This window comes from Ursus maritimus, unplaced genomic scaffold, assembly GCF_017311325.1.
Source record: "Ursus maritimus isolate PB19 unplaced genomic scaffold, ASM1731132v1 scaffold_33, whole genome shotgun sequence".
Taxonomy (NCBI): Eukaryota; Metazoa; Chordata; class Mammalia; order Carnivora; family Ursidae; genus Ursus; species Ursus maritimus.
In genome coordinates this window covers 9,363,647-9,376,859 of record NW_024425897.1, presented here as the reverse complement: position 1 = coordinate 9,376,859, position 13,213 = coordinate 9,363,647, and the positions used below count along the sequence as shown (strand labels likewise).

Sequence of the window (13,213 nt, the reverse complement as noted above, 5' to 3'; positions counted from 1 at the left end):
AAGACAACACGTCTATTCTGTGCTGATGACTTTAAGAAAAAAAGTAATAAACATTACAGAAATCAACCAAAATTTTTGTTCAACTTGAACAGTAAAAACTAAAGTTTCTATTCTAATTAATGAAATGAGATTTATATGGCCACTTTTATTTTATTATTATTATTTTTAAAGATTTTATTTATTTATTTGACAGAGACAGCCAGTGAGAGAGGGAACACAGCAGGGGAGTGGGAGAGGAAGAAGCAGGCTCCCAGCGGAGGTGCCTGATGTGGGACTCGATCCCGGAACGCCGGGATCACGCCCTGAGCCGAAGGCAGACGCTTAACGACTGCACTACCCAGGCGCCCCATATATGGCCACTTTTAAAGCTTAATTAAAAAAATTCTATTAAGAGAAAAGGGTCTTCTCTACATTCCTTTCAGTAATCATCCAACGACTTTTATGTGTAAAGACAGCCTGAAGTATGGAAAAAAGTGTGCTTACTACCTGAGAGGGTCCTAACTTAGTTTGGTTCAGCCTCAGTTTGCCCATCAGGTTTAATTCTGGTGTCTACACTCCAAAGGTTGATGGGAGCATTAAGGGAGGTATGTATGATTCTCCATAAACTATAAAATCCATACTAACAGTCCTTATTAAGTGCAGTTTCTTGCTCATCAAAGCCACTAGTTTCTGTATCAGAATGTCCTATGTTTAGGGGCACCTGGGTGGCACAGTCCTTAAGCGTCTGCCTTCGGCTCAGGGCGTGATCCCGGCGTTACGGGATCGAGCCCCACATCAGGCTCCTCCGCTATGAGCCTGCTTCTTCCTCTCCCACTCCCCCTGCTTGTGTTCCCTCTCTCGCTGGCTGTCTCTCTCTGTCACATAAATAAATAAATAAATCTTAAAAAAAAAAAAAAAGTCCTATGTTTTTGTGCTCATGGTGGGACCTGTTCAATTAATGACAATGAGAACACAGGACTCTAGAGAATCTAGAAGATCCCCGTGTTTCCTATAAATGACTTTATCGTATCCCTAATAAAACGGTCTAGAGACGCCAAAGGCTTAATCTAAGCTGTATTATTTATTTTCAAACGATACTTATTTTTTAAAAATGAAGGAAGGTTGGGACGCCTGGGTGGCTTAGTCAGTTAAGTGTCTGCCTTCATGATCCCAGGGTCCTGGGATCCAGCCCCACATCCAGGTCCCTGCAAAGCAGGGAGCCTACTTCCTGCGCTCCCTTCGCCTGCCACTTCCCCTGCTTGTATGTGCTGTCAAATAAATAAATAAAATCTTAAAAAAAAAACAAAAAAAACCCGAAGGTGGTCAAAAGCTACAATCTTCTGGTTACAAAATAAATAAATCTGAAGAATGTAACCTACATCATGGTGACTATAGTTAACGAACTGTATTGTATATTTTAAAGTTGATGAGAGAATAGATCTTAAATGTTCTCATTGCAAGAAAAAAAATTTGTTAACTGTTATGTGCCGATGGATGTTAACTAGATTTTCTGTGGCAATCATTTCACAACATATACAAATATGGAACCAATAGGTTGTAAACCTAGAATTAGTATTATATATTAATCATTATCAATAAAAAAAATGGAAATAGCTTGAATATGTAAAGAACATCTCACAATTTCAAAATTCTGTGCTAAAGATCCAAACTGCATAGTTCTAGCTCCGGCTTTCCCTACAGTTGCAGCTAACACCAGTAAAAATATAAACACTGCCCATCCTATTTGAGATACACATTAGTTACAATGCCCATCAAATCCAGGACTCTCAAGGAGATAAATTATCACTCAAGGAGAGAAATAACAGATACAGGTTTTTCCCGTACTAAAGACTGAGATAAGGCTACATATAACTTAGGGAACTGAAAACAGTTTGAAAATAAGAGTTTTTACATTTTTAAGATTTCTGTATTCAATATTCTCTTATAATAATAAAGATAGGAGTGGGTGGGTGGGAAGAAGGTAGTGATTCAAAAATGTTACAAAGCACTGAACATAAAAATTCTTGTAAATTTTCACATACTCCACTCAATCCTAGTATTAGGATACAAGTTATTCTAATTCTCAGAGTAGTTTATTTTTTTTTTTAGCTCCCTGGAATACTGTTATTTAAGACATACTATGAATTAAAATAATTCATTAACACTTAAAACAGAAAATAAAATGTATCTGGACTGGAAACCAACCAAGAGACAAACATTACATGCAGGGTGGCAGTCTGTTCCTCTAAATAAATCTACTCATGCAACCTATCCTTCAGGGAATAGGGGGAATCAGCTGGGGAACAGTCATCTGAAATACCTTTGGGAAAGTGAACAACTATTATTAAGGCTTGACACAAAATAATGTAAAATAAAGCAAAACCTTTCCCAAAATCACATAAAGAAAAGGACATGGATCTGTGAATGGCACCTGAAGCAATTTCCCATTAGCACCTTGTTGTGTGTGATGTTAGAAAGTTTGAGGGTTAAACAGATGAAAACACCTAAAGGGTCAACATTACAAGGTTAGACAAGATGGAAAGCATTTCCCATGCAAGAATGAGCAGGATAGTCAAACCTGTACTGGTCCCTTCTACTGTGGAAAGCACAAAACAAAAAGTAGAGGGTACACTATCAGATGAAGCAAACAGATGTGAAAATCAGTTTGATTTTAAGCAGCTCACTTTAAGAAGGCTCATTCTTACCCAGTATTACCATTAGCATAATCTTTTATATATTCTCCATTTTGTTATAAGATTATTCGATATACTGTATGAAATAGTTAAAAAGGAAATTATCCCACCCACAATCTATCAGAAATCCTTTAGAAGAATATAAGGGAAAGTGGGGGGAAAAAAAAAAGAAAAAGAAAAAAATAGTTCCTCCTAAGAATAAAGGATCCTCAGATGCCAAGGTATGGAACAGAATATACACCTGAGAACATAAATAACAAGACTCTTAGCAAACACCCCAGTGGCTATGACCCCAAAGTCTCTCCAACGCAGGCCTTACCAGCGGGAGGCTGTCCATAAGAAGTTGCATAGGCAGTCTGCCCATAGGTCGCAGTGGTCTGAGCCTGGGTATAGCTGACATCAGTGGGCTGTCCATAGGTTCCATAACTTTGCTGCCCATATGCCTGCTCAAAGAAAATGGATGCAAGAAGTTCATATATAAACCTTAGATTTTAGCAAAAAAACAGATCGACTTATTTCTAAGTCTCTAAATTGGAAGAACCAAAGCCAAAAATACTGCTTTCTAGTAAAGATTGTAAAAAACAGACAGGTGATCACAGTATCATGAATGCTTACTCCCTTATCTAATCCACTCATATTTTTATAAACTTAACTACAAAAAAGTTCCTGAGATAATGAGGCAGACTCTAGTTCACTATACAGGAGATTAACAAGACTCTCAAGGGATGGGCAATAACCGAACAGGTGTGTAATTGCCCGCACTTAGGGTAGTACCGTTTTAGCAACTGGAAACAAATGTTAGGAAGACAAAGTGAACCAAGAGAAAGAAAATGAAAATGGGATTAAAATCTGTTAGTTTTGAAAACCAGATTTAAAACCTTACACCACTTCAAAGAAAATGAACTAAAACACTGCAAGTCTCCTTAAGGTTAACATATCAACAACTGTCTTTTGAACTAGGACATCGGTAATACTTAAAACCTGGCAAGAAATGAGGTATTCTTCCAGATACTAACACAATCACATTCTAGATCTGAATGACCAGTTATGTAAGGTCTGCCAGAGATATCACACTTCTGTCTAGCCTAGAATGTTCCAACGGCAGAGTTATTAGTATCCATTTTATGTCACGGACCATTTCAGAACTCAAAGTGGTCTTGAGAACACTAGGACGCTAATTTCTAGAAACTGTTGGCCTAGGCTTTTAAACACAAACTCACGTACTGGAAAGGGCTCAGAAGCTCTGTAGCTAGGCAGCCATACAGAGCTGACCCTGCTATTTACTATGTGACCACTGGCAAACGACCTATCTATGCACTGCCAATTTTATTTGCAAAATGTCCTAATAACCCTTCTTCTGCAGAACCACTGTAAAATTAAATAAATTTAAACATAATACAATATGTAGAAGGACCAACTACTGAGCAAGGCACTTAACTTGAGAAATGATACTAGAAAGGTGTGGAGAGCTAGCAACTCCCAGTTTGGGGATGGTGTCATTTATAACGGCACTCCCACTGTGAAAGTTTAAAATGCCTGAGTATTTTTATGATTATAAGCATATCATACTTTTCCATTACCTGATTTTTAAAAAAGAGCTGTACTAGCTATTGTTTTAATGGCTGACAGAGATATTTTGTTTGAGGATGTAACCACATATAATTATCTTAAAGATTACCTGGGTGGTCTGTGCATATCCTTGAGTGGGTTGGGCGGTGTATGCACTGTAGCTGTAAGAGAAATTAAATGCAAGAACTGAATATAGAACATTCAGATTCCATTACGAAATCCTCCACAACTCCAGGAGGCTTGGTGCTCTAAAAACATTATAATCAATCACACCCAAAGTACGGTTATAAAAGACTGACTTACCCCTGCTGGGCTGCAGCTTGGCTGTAGGTACTGTAATCTAGAGAAAACGAGGAGAGAAAATAATGTGAAGTCAGCAGAGACAAGGAGAAGACAAAAAAAAGGGGAGGGGATTCAGGTGGAGGAAGATAAATTCTTTAAACTGTTTATAGAGAGGAAGTACAGGCCAACACAGGTCGGAATGAGTATCTCTTCTCTCTCAACACCAAACCAAAAAATGAGTCTAAGCCAGTTAAACTCAGAAAGTTTGAAATATAGTGCCAGCTAATGAGGTCAAGATCAGCTGATTTGGCAGATTAAACTCTAAAGGTTCCCATGACCACAACCCCCCCCCCCTTAACTGCAGGCTGTCATTTCAAATACATGATCATTATCCTGAGACTAACAGAAAACAAGATGAACCAACAGGAGAAGTTTTACCTTCATATCAAAATGAGGCATGCCACAATATTACAATGTTTAACGTCAAACTGGTTACAACAGTAGCTACATCTCCCCCAAAACTAGTTTTTCTACCACTCTCACTTTAGCATTTTGAAAACCAACCATAATTCCGTAGGAGGGCTGTGACATGGAATGGCAAAAAAAGAAAGTCAGTCATCCCAATCCAGTATTTTAAAGGCTTTCCTGACTGTATCAGGGTGACATCTCTACAACAGTCAAAAGCTTGACATGATATAAATCACAGCAGAATTAAGACAGAATCATGATAACTGGCAGAGAAGAAAGAATGTCATCTTTTTGGGAGTAATCTGGTTTTTGGTAACATTTTTAAAACTCAAGAAAAAAAAAAAAGCCCACAACTTTACTTTTCTTCCCCTCTGTTCTCTTTCTACATAATCTTTCCTATAATTTCCCTTTTCATATGAAATGTAAAACATGCACAAAAAGGGACTAAAAATTGGTCCGCTGAGGTATCTATACAAGTAGTGAAAACAAATAGAAAATAGAATTGCTAAGAAGTTTTCAAAGCACTACTGAACTAAACATACATATATTTTTAAAAAGTATGTTTAAAAATTCTGCCCAATGCTTTGCTCTCCACAAAAAATACATATCTTATTCTATGCTAGAAGACAGTACCGCCATTAGCGCTGAACAAAAGGGTCCTTTCTTTTCCAATCAGAAAGTAGCCCCTCATTTGAAAGCAACAATGGACATCTCAGCTCTTCATGGAGGGGTTTCTACCCCGACTCTATCCAAAGCCTGCCTCACAGACCACTTGGCCCGAGGTCACTGTGCTGAATCAATCTTTTAAAGTAGGCTCACCTTTCTACCTCTCTACCTTAACTACTTTCCTTCCTCTGTACATCCTTAACTTAGAACCCTGATTCATCCAGACTATCAAATCAACTGCCTAATGAACAAATTGATTTAAGACAATCTTACGGCATCTTAAGGTTAAACCTTAAGGCATTTTCAGTAGCACTACAACTCATGCTTTCTATGTAGTGCATAAAAAGTAAATGCAAATCACTTCTTCCATGTGGCATTTACAAAACAGACAAATGAAGCATCAAAAACAAAATATTTCAACCTACGTTTTGCTCAGGTGTCTCATGTGAGAAATGATTCTAAATTGCTGACATGGAAGTTCAACTTTGCAAGAGGACTTTTACACAAGAACAGTTATGTAAAACAGAAAACTGGCAGAGCTGATATGGAACAACGAATGATCTCAGATCAGTGTGAAACCAACCCATTTAGTCCCATACTGGTGGGCTAAAGGAGGTAGCAAATTTGTTTCCTGAAAACTCATGTTATCTACCTACAACTCACAAACATTATATGGACTCAAAAATGTTAGTTACACAAGGGTCAGATTTTTTAGCAGTCAGTCATGCTTTGTTTTTAACCCCCAAACGTGCAGCTGTAATCCAGGGGGCCTCTAAAGTGCTGGCAATGTTCTTCTTCTTGATGGTGACTTGGGAGTAAGCATTGTAATTCTTTGTTAAACTGGACATATGCTCTACTTTCCCATACATAATATACACGAAAAGAAAAAACACCTAACATTACCCAAAGTAGTGGCTTTTAGATACTTTAGGGTACTCACTATCCAGAGACTTAGAGCTTCAAGCTACATAAGGAGTTAAAGTCTGTATGGGGCAATTTGTGGGAACCAAAAGCTTTGCTCTAAGGTCAACAGGTTAAGGGCTCAAAAAGCTCTTAGAAGATCTAGCCTCATTCCTTCATTTTGAAGGAAAAGGAAACCAAAGTCCAGGTGAGTATGTAATTTCCCAAAGATCCTCCGCTGGCCTACTACTGTGGTGTCTCCGCAAAACACAACTATAATTCTAATATAGTACACGGAGGTCTCCAATAACCAGCCTGAGCAAAGTAAACCAAGAAACGGGCATATCCAGCCACGCAAAAATTTCACCATACACATTTTGACTCCCCACGCTTCAACAAGGATGGGAGAGTAGCACTCCCCCTTACAAAATTCAAACACTGCAAGGAAGAGGAAGGTGGAAAGGGCTGTGCGGAAACCACTTCCCACCAGGATGTGTCTCGGACTGTGGTATTTCAGAGTCCTCTCTTCTAAGGGCACTCTGAACCCTGGCACGAACAGCTAGCATTTACCTGCCTGTTTACTGATCATGCAGCTCGGGAAGACAAATTGTCTTTAAGGTGCTGGATTCTTGACCCGTTTCAAATAAAATCTCGGAAGGACGCAGAGCTTTTCCGGTCTTCCCTCGACTTCTCCCACTGCTTCTAAGGCCTGGTGTTAGAAGGCCTAAGAATACCCCCAGAGGCAAAAAATGCCCCACCCTAGCAATAACCGCAGGTTAGTGCACGAAAAGGCTGCGAACTGCAAGCGATGTTTAGGCTACAAGGCTAACCAACTCCCGTACAAAGACCACCCTAGATTATTACATTCGAGTTCCCACCCCGAGCTTTCTTTCAAAGTCCAGCATGCGTCTCCTTTCCCTCTCTTCTGTCGGTCCACGAAATAAACAAGCCTACCGGCCTAACCTACTAGAATAAACTTGCGAGATGACTGCTTAAGCATAATTCAAATGCCGACTCGGGCCTTTTGTTTCTCCTAGGTCAGAGAGGCCAGAATTTTCTCTCGGTAGGGATTTCTGGCCTCGCGATCCGGGCTGGTCTTATTATACAATGGATCTCCTTCGGTGTTTGCTGAAAAATGGCCCTGGGAAGCACTTAATTGCTTTTTGGGGAGGAAAGGAGGTAGGGTTAATAAGAGTAAAAACCAGTAAGTCCGAGGGAGGGGGGCCGCCAATTTGGGGGGGGGGCACTGAAGGGGGAAGCACATTCCGCCCAAAACCCAGTCCGGCAGAAGTTCGGTTTGGGGCTGGAACCCGCCGAGAGAGCAGCTCGGCCGCACCGGACGCCCCAGCCGACCAGGCCATTACGGGGCGCCCGCTCATAGGTCGGCACCCCCCGGCTCACAAACCCGCGATGCCTTTTTTGTTTATTTGCTTTTCCCCGCGGCTTCTCCGAGAGGCAAAGTCGCCCTCCGGCTTGAGCCGCCTCCCTGGAAATGGGGGTGGGGGGGGAAAGAGTCAGAGGAGCGGCGTTGCTGCGGCTTCTCGAGCAGCCGTCGACATCCCCCCACCTCCAGTTTAGGGGTGCCGGGCTCTAGGCCTTGCCGAGCCCTCCCCCAACCCCCACGCGGGGCCCGGGAGGCCGCAGGCCCCGCCCACGTGGCGGGCGGCCCGGTGCGCGGGGCCCGACGGCCGCCACACAATGGAGACCACGGCAGGCCCCGCGCGCCCCCGCCGCCGCATGCACCTCGCACGCCGGGGGCGCCGGAAGGTTCCAGAACCGGCCTTCCCGGTGGGGGGAGGGGAGAAGAACGCGGGCCCTCGAGCTCGTCGGGCCGCGGCGGGTACCTCACACCCTTCTCGGCAGCTCTATTCAGCCGTCCCGGCCACCCCTAGAGACGAGCACCCCCAGATTTGGGTGTCCCAGCCGTCGCCAGCGCGGCCGCGGTTCCACCACACTCACCCGTGGACGCCATTTTCTCTCCTTCCTTCTCGTTCTCTCAACGTCCGTCTCCCTCTCGCTTTCCCTCTAGGCGCCGCACTGCGCAGGCGCGAAACCCGCAACCTCGGGCGCTACCATCGGGCCAGGCCACGGGGGTGAGGAAAGGAGGGATGAACCACAGCTTTCTCGTCCTTCCCGCCCGCAACTCTTGTCCTAATGCTCTCTAAAGGACGATGGACGTGCCATGCGGGCCAAATAACACCGAAGGGTCCGGAGCTGGGGGTGAGCGGGTATTGGTATCAAGCCGGAGAGATTCTCCGTACAAGGCTAAACTCTTCGGAATGGTTTCGTCCGCTGGCTCCAGGGACCGTCTCTGAAGAGTCGGCCTTGGAGGGACACGGAGACCGGCGGGAGGGCTGGGGGAAGGGACCCGGGCCTAGAACAACTGCTGACTAATCGGCGGGCGGCGGGGGAGGGGGTGGCGCGCCTGCTCGGCCGGGGTCACGCGCCCGAGTGCAGGCAGAATGGGCTCGGGGCTCTCGGGCCTCGCCGGGAAGCTGGTGTCCCGACTCCCAGCCAGGGGCCCCACCCGGCATTCCGGGGGCGGGGGGCGCCCTCTGCAGTGAGTACCCCGGACACGTGGCCTGGGCCGGAGGGGGAGGGGGCCGAGGCGGGTGGGGTAGGTGGGAGGCCCAGAACGTAGCTCTGATCCCGAGAGCCCCTCCCTCCCCAATACCCCCCCCCCCCGTAACGGTCAAGGTTGAGAAGACCCTTTAATCTTAATCCCCCATCCAATACCCTTGTTTTTACAGAAGGGGAAACTGAGGCCCAAGAAATTTGGGTACTTTTCCTAAAGTCACAAAGCTGAGTCCGACCCACACCCTGGGACCCCCCACTCTTTCTGTCACTCGGAAGAATCTACCCCATCCTTGTCTTCTCATTCTGTCCTCCGAGCTTCCCAGTAAGGTAGGCAGGGTTTGATGGTGTGTAGCCCCATTTTCTTGATGAAGAGACTGAGGCCCAGAGGGTTCCAGTTGCATTTGTTCATGGGCAAGTCCTTCAGCCTTGTAAAGTGCCCATGGGCGGGTGGTTTTGAGGGTGCAAGAGGAGGCTTTCAGTGGGTGTGTTGGCTTTGGGCAGGGCTGGCACCTGTCAGCCTTCCTGGACTCAATCTAGTCTCCCCAGGCAGGTGCCCAGGCCCAAGGAATGGCAGGGCTCACCCAAATCTTTCAGTGGGACCTGGAGCCAAGCTAGAGTCTCTTTTTCAGTGAACACATATGGAGAACTTGGGGATGAGTAAGAGGAGGGCACTCCCACCTGTCCTCTGCCTAGACTACCTGCCCAGGAAGGAAGACAGGCCAAACTGTGCTTACTAGATAGGATAAGATCCATGAAGCAAGAGATGGGGCATTTGAACTGGGCTTCAAGGGGGGTGAGTAGGAGTTTGCCTGTTGGAGAGATGGCGGGAGGGACATTGCAGGCCGAGCAGCTTTCTACGTTTTTCCGGCAGGAAACTGACAGGTGGGTTTCACTGCTGAGGTTGCCCTTGGCAAGGGAGCCAATGAAACAGTCCTCTTGTCTCTCTGGGATTTTGCTTCTTGCCTCATGAAATCAGCTCACTGGGAGTCTTGACAGGCCTGGCCAGGGGTGAGGGTGGTTTCAGCAAGTCCTGTGCCTTGTGGGCCGGAGCTTGAACCAGCAAAGCTGGAGCAGCTGCTTCCATGTTGAGGCCTCCCCTGGGTGGGCTAGGTGGTGGCCACCTCTGCTTCCCACAGTTAGCTGGGATGGCTACAGTTCACTGAGCAGGACCTGTGTACTGGGCCCTGCCTTAGTCCATCCTTTTTCTCATCCTATGAGGAGAGGATTTTCTTAATCCCCATTTTACAGATGAGGAAAGAGAGGCTCAGAGGATGGAAAACTTGTCCAGGGATGCACAGCAGGAAGAAGTGGAGGGGATACCGGAACCTTCCTGCGAAAAGAGGGGCTAGGGCCAGAGGGGCTGTGCTCAAAGCTGGAGGAAGAGGGTGGCCCCGTCCAGTGTCACTTTGTATGCACTGAGTGTGAGATTCCTGTTCCTCCGCCAGCCTTTCTGCCTCACCCCCTTCCTAATCTCTCTGCCCACTGGCTGGCCTCTCCCCCTCCATCAAGGGCAGCTGAGCCCAGTTAGAGCTCTAAGGCTGGGCATGGTGGAGGGGAGGAGAAGAGAGAGGAAGGTGGCTGGTCTGCAGCCCAAGGGAAGAGGGAGGCAGAGGAAAGCTGGAGATGGCCCCGAGTTTGCCATGGAGTGCTGCATCCCTGTTTTTGGGAGTCCAGAGCCCCAGTTCAACTTCCCTGGCCTTGTGCCTGCCACCCCAGGCTCTTCTTCTGAGCCCTTTTGGCTTGGCCGCTCCCCATCCTCACACACAGGCTGAGGGGATGGCAAGATGGCTAAGCATGTGGTTAGGGTCTGAGCTCCTCTATGGTTGAGTTGTTGGGCCTGCCTCTCCAGCTTCGGTTTCTCCTTCTGTAAAATGGGGCCATCGAGAGGGTAGTTGAAAGGAGTTGGGTAAAAATTGCAGTAGTAACTGTTGTTGTTTTCCTTTACCCCTAGCACACAGCCTCAAGACCACTCTTGACACCTTCAGCCACGCTATGCGTGCCCGAGGTCCGCCCGGCCTACCGTCCCCAGCGCTACCTCTCGCCTCCTCCGTCCTGATGTTGCTGCTGAGCAGCCTGTGGCTGGCGGGGGCTGGCCCCAGCCTTGCCCTGGCCCCGGAGCTGCTGCTGGACCCTTGGCAGGGTGAGGGCCGGGTCCATGGGTCTTGGAGGAGTCAGGAACTTGCTCTAGGGCCTGAGACCGGTTCGCAGGAGCGCCATGCATCCTGCACTGGTCAGGCAGGGAGAGGACCCAGTGCCTGGGGGAGGGTTGGCTTGGGACAGGAGCACGCCCAGCTCATCCGCAGCCAAGAGGGGAGGGCAGAGCACCCAGGCCGAGGGGCCAGCAGAGGGGTGGGAGCCCGCAGGTAGGAATTCTTTTCAGACGGCTTCCCTTTTAAATAAGAACTAAGGCTTTCAGCTTTAGTATGAAAATGTCGAGGAGGTCCTGGGAGTTTAAGGAGTGACCCCAACTGAGTGCCTGTTTCCCAACAGACCGTGAAGTGACTCACCCACAGTTGGTTTGCTCTTGAGAAGACTGAGGGGTGGGCCCGGCCCGTTCTGGTTAACACAGCAGGGGAGCAGCCACAGTGTTTAGAAGCCCTCAGTCCCCTTCATGAGTGATTCAAGTGCTGGCAGTGGGCAGACTTTGGCTCCTGGGGAGAGGAGGCTGGCTTAGCGGGTGTCCCGTGGAGGATAATTACCAACTTGGGCCAGCCCTGGGGGTTAGGGCCACTAACCTGGCACAGAAGCTCCTTCTCTCTCCCAGTGCACCGGCTGCTGACCCATGCCCTGGGCCACACGGCCCTACCTGGTCTGCTCCTGAGCCTGCTGCTGCTGCCCACCCTGGGCTGGCGGCAGGAGTGCCACCTGGGCACGCTGCGGTTCCTGCATGCCTCTGCCCTGCTCGCCCTGGCTGCCGGGCTCATGGGGGTGCTGCTGGCGGGCCTTGGGGTGTCCGGTGCAGCTGGCGGCTGCGGCTACATGCCTGTCCACCTGGCCATGCTGGCAGGGCAGGGTCACCACCCTCGCCAGCCCCAGGGGGTCCTGCCACCATGGCTCCTGCCGTGGCTGCTGCTCGCCTTGACACCACTGCTCAGCTCCGAGCCACCCTTCCTGCAGCTGTTCTGTGGCCTTCTTGCCGGCCTGGCCTGTATCCTTTGCCGGGGGCTCAGGGCCCGTGTGGACATGTGGGTTCTGTGGCTGGGCCCCCAGGGTGCCCGGGAGGAAAGTGGCACAAGGGGGTCAGGCCCAACAATGCGGGGAAGCTGTGCAGACACATTCCGGGAGCTTCTCCGGGTTCTCTAGCCAGGCTCCGGCGGAGGGTGGGGGGCGGTTAAGGGCCAGTGGCCAGGGGGAGGTGCCAACTACAATTTAAAGGGGAGCCCAGGAGGGCCGAGGTGGCGCAAGCAGGCACCCAACCTGGCCCTCCCCCGTGGAGGTGGCATCTGAGCTACGATGTGCAGGATGAGGGGTTCAGGGGGAGAGAAGTGAGAAGAGAGCCGGCCAGGCAGGAAGCGCAAGGCCAGGGTGGGAGTGAGCCTGGGGCTCAGCGCTGACAGGGGGAGCTGCTGTGCCTGGTGGTGCCGGTGCATTAAACACAGGCTTTGCTCCAAAGATGCTTCATGCCTGCTGGGGGAGACGGTGCGTTTGGAGAGAACAGTGGACACAGGCCGACCCTCCTGTGGTTTTCTTAGGCCTGGGGACCCCAGCTGCCCAGCCTGGCCGAATCCTGGCGTGGGGAGTATGTCACCCTGGCTGAGGGCAATGGGAGGTTGTCAGTGGGCCCCAGGGTGGGCCTTGAGTCAGACCTGAGCTGTCTCACGGGGCTCTGGGAATAGAGCAAGTGGGGGGCGGGGGGCGGGTGGGTGGCTGAAACGGGGGGAGACAGCTTTTGTGGGGAGACACACCTGGCTCCCCGTCTTACTGGCTGAGGAGCTTCTGGCAGGTTCCTTTCCCGAGGGCCTCCATTTTTCCTGAGAGCTGACTAGGGTGAGGAGACATCCCTTGCTGGGCTGTAGGGAGGAGACACGAGGGAATGGCTGGCACACACTTGGCCTGGGGCCCGGCCTGCCGTGTGGCCT

General features: G+C 48.7%; 2 protein-coding genes across 9 annotated transcripts in view; one reads left to right on the top strand and one right to left on the bottom strand.

The window, feature by feature from the left end:
- EWSR1 (EWS RNA binding protein 1) overlaps nt 1-8,633 on the bottom strand; it is a 28,513-nt gene extending 19,880 nt beyond the window's left edge. For 3 of the 4 annotated variants that reach the window (XM_008686707.2, XM_008686708.2, XM_040619692.1), the window contains exons 1-4: nt 8,517-8,632; nt 4,545-4,581; nt 4,351-4,402; nt 2,992-3,115 (exon numbers count right to left, since the gene is read on the bottom strand). In XM_008686707.2, coding sequence (XP_008684929.1) covers nt 2,992-3,115; nt 4,351-4,402; nt 4,545-4,581; nt 8,517-8,529 — 226 coding nt within the window. In that variant the 5' untranslated portion in view covers nt 8,530-8,632. Of the gene's footprint in view, nt 1-2,991; nt 3,116-4,350; nt 4,403-4,544; nt 4,582-8,516 lie in introns of all 4 variants that reach the window. The other variant, XM_008686709.2, reaches the window with a different exon arrangement.
- A 7-nt stretch (nt 8,634-8,640) lies between these two features.
- The window catches only part of RHBDD3 (rhomboid domain containing 3), a 5,602-nt gene continuing 1,029 nt past the window's right edge, over nt 8,641-13,213 (top strand). Inside the window, exons 1-4 of one of the 5 annotated variants that reach the window (XM_040619695.1) lie at nt 8,641-8,777; nt 9,308-9,461; nt 11,086-11,274; nt 11,899-12,282. In XM_040619695.1, the coding sequence (XP_040475629.1) occupies nt 11,127-11,274; nt 11,899-12,282 (532 nt within the window). In that variant the 5' untranslated portion in view covers nt 8,641-8,777; nt 9,308-9,461; nt 11,086-11,126. The other 4 variants (XM_040619694.1, XM_040619693.1, XM_040619697.1 and 1 more) reach the window with 4 other exon arrangements.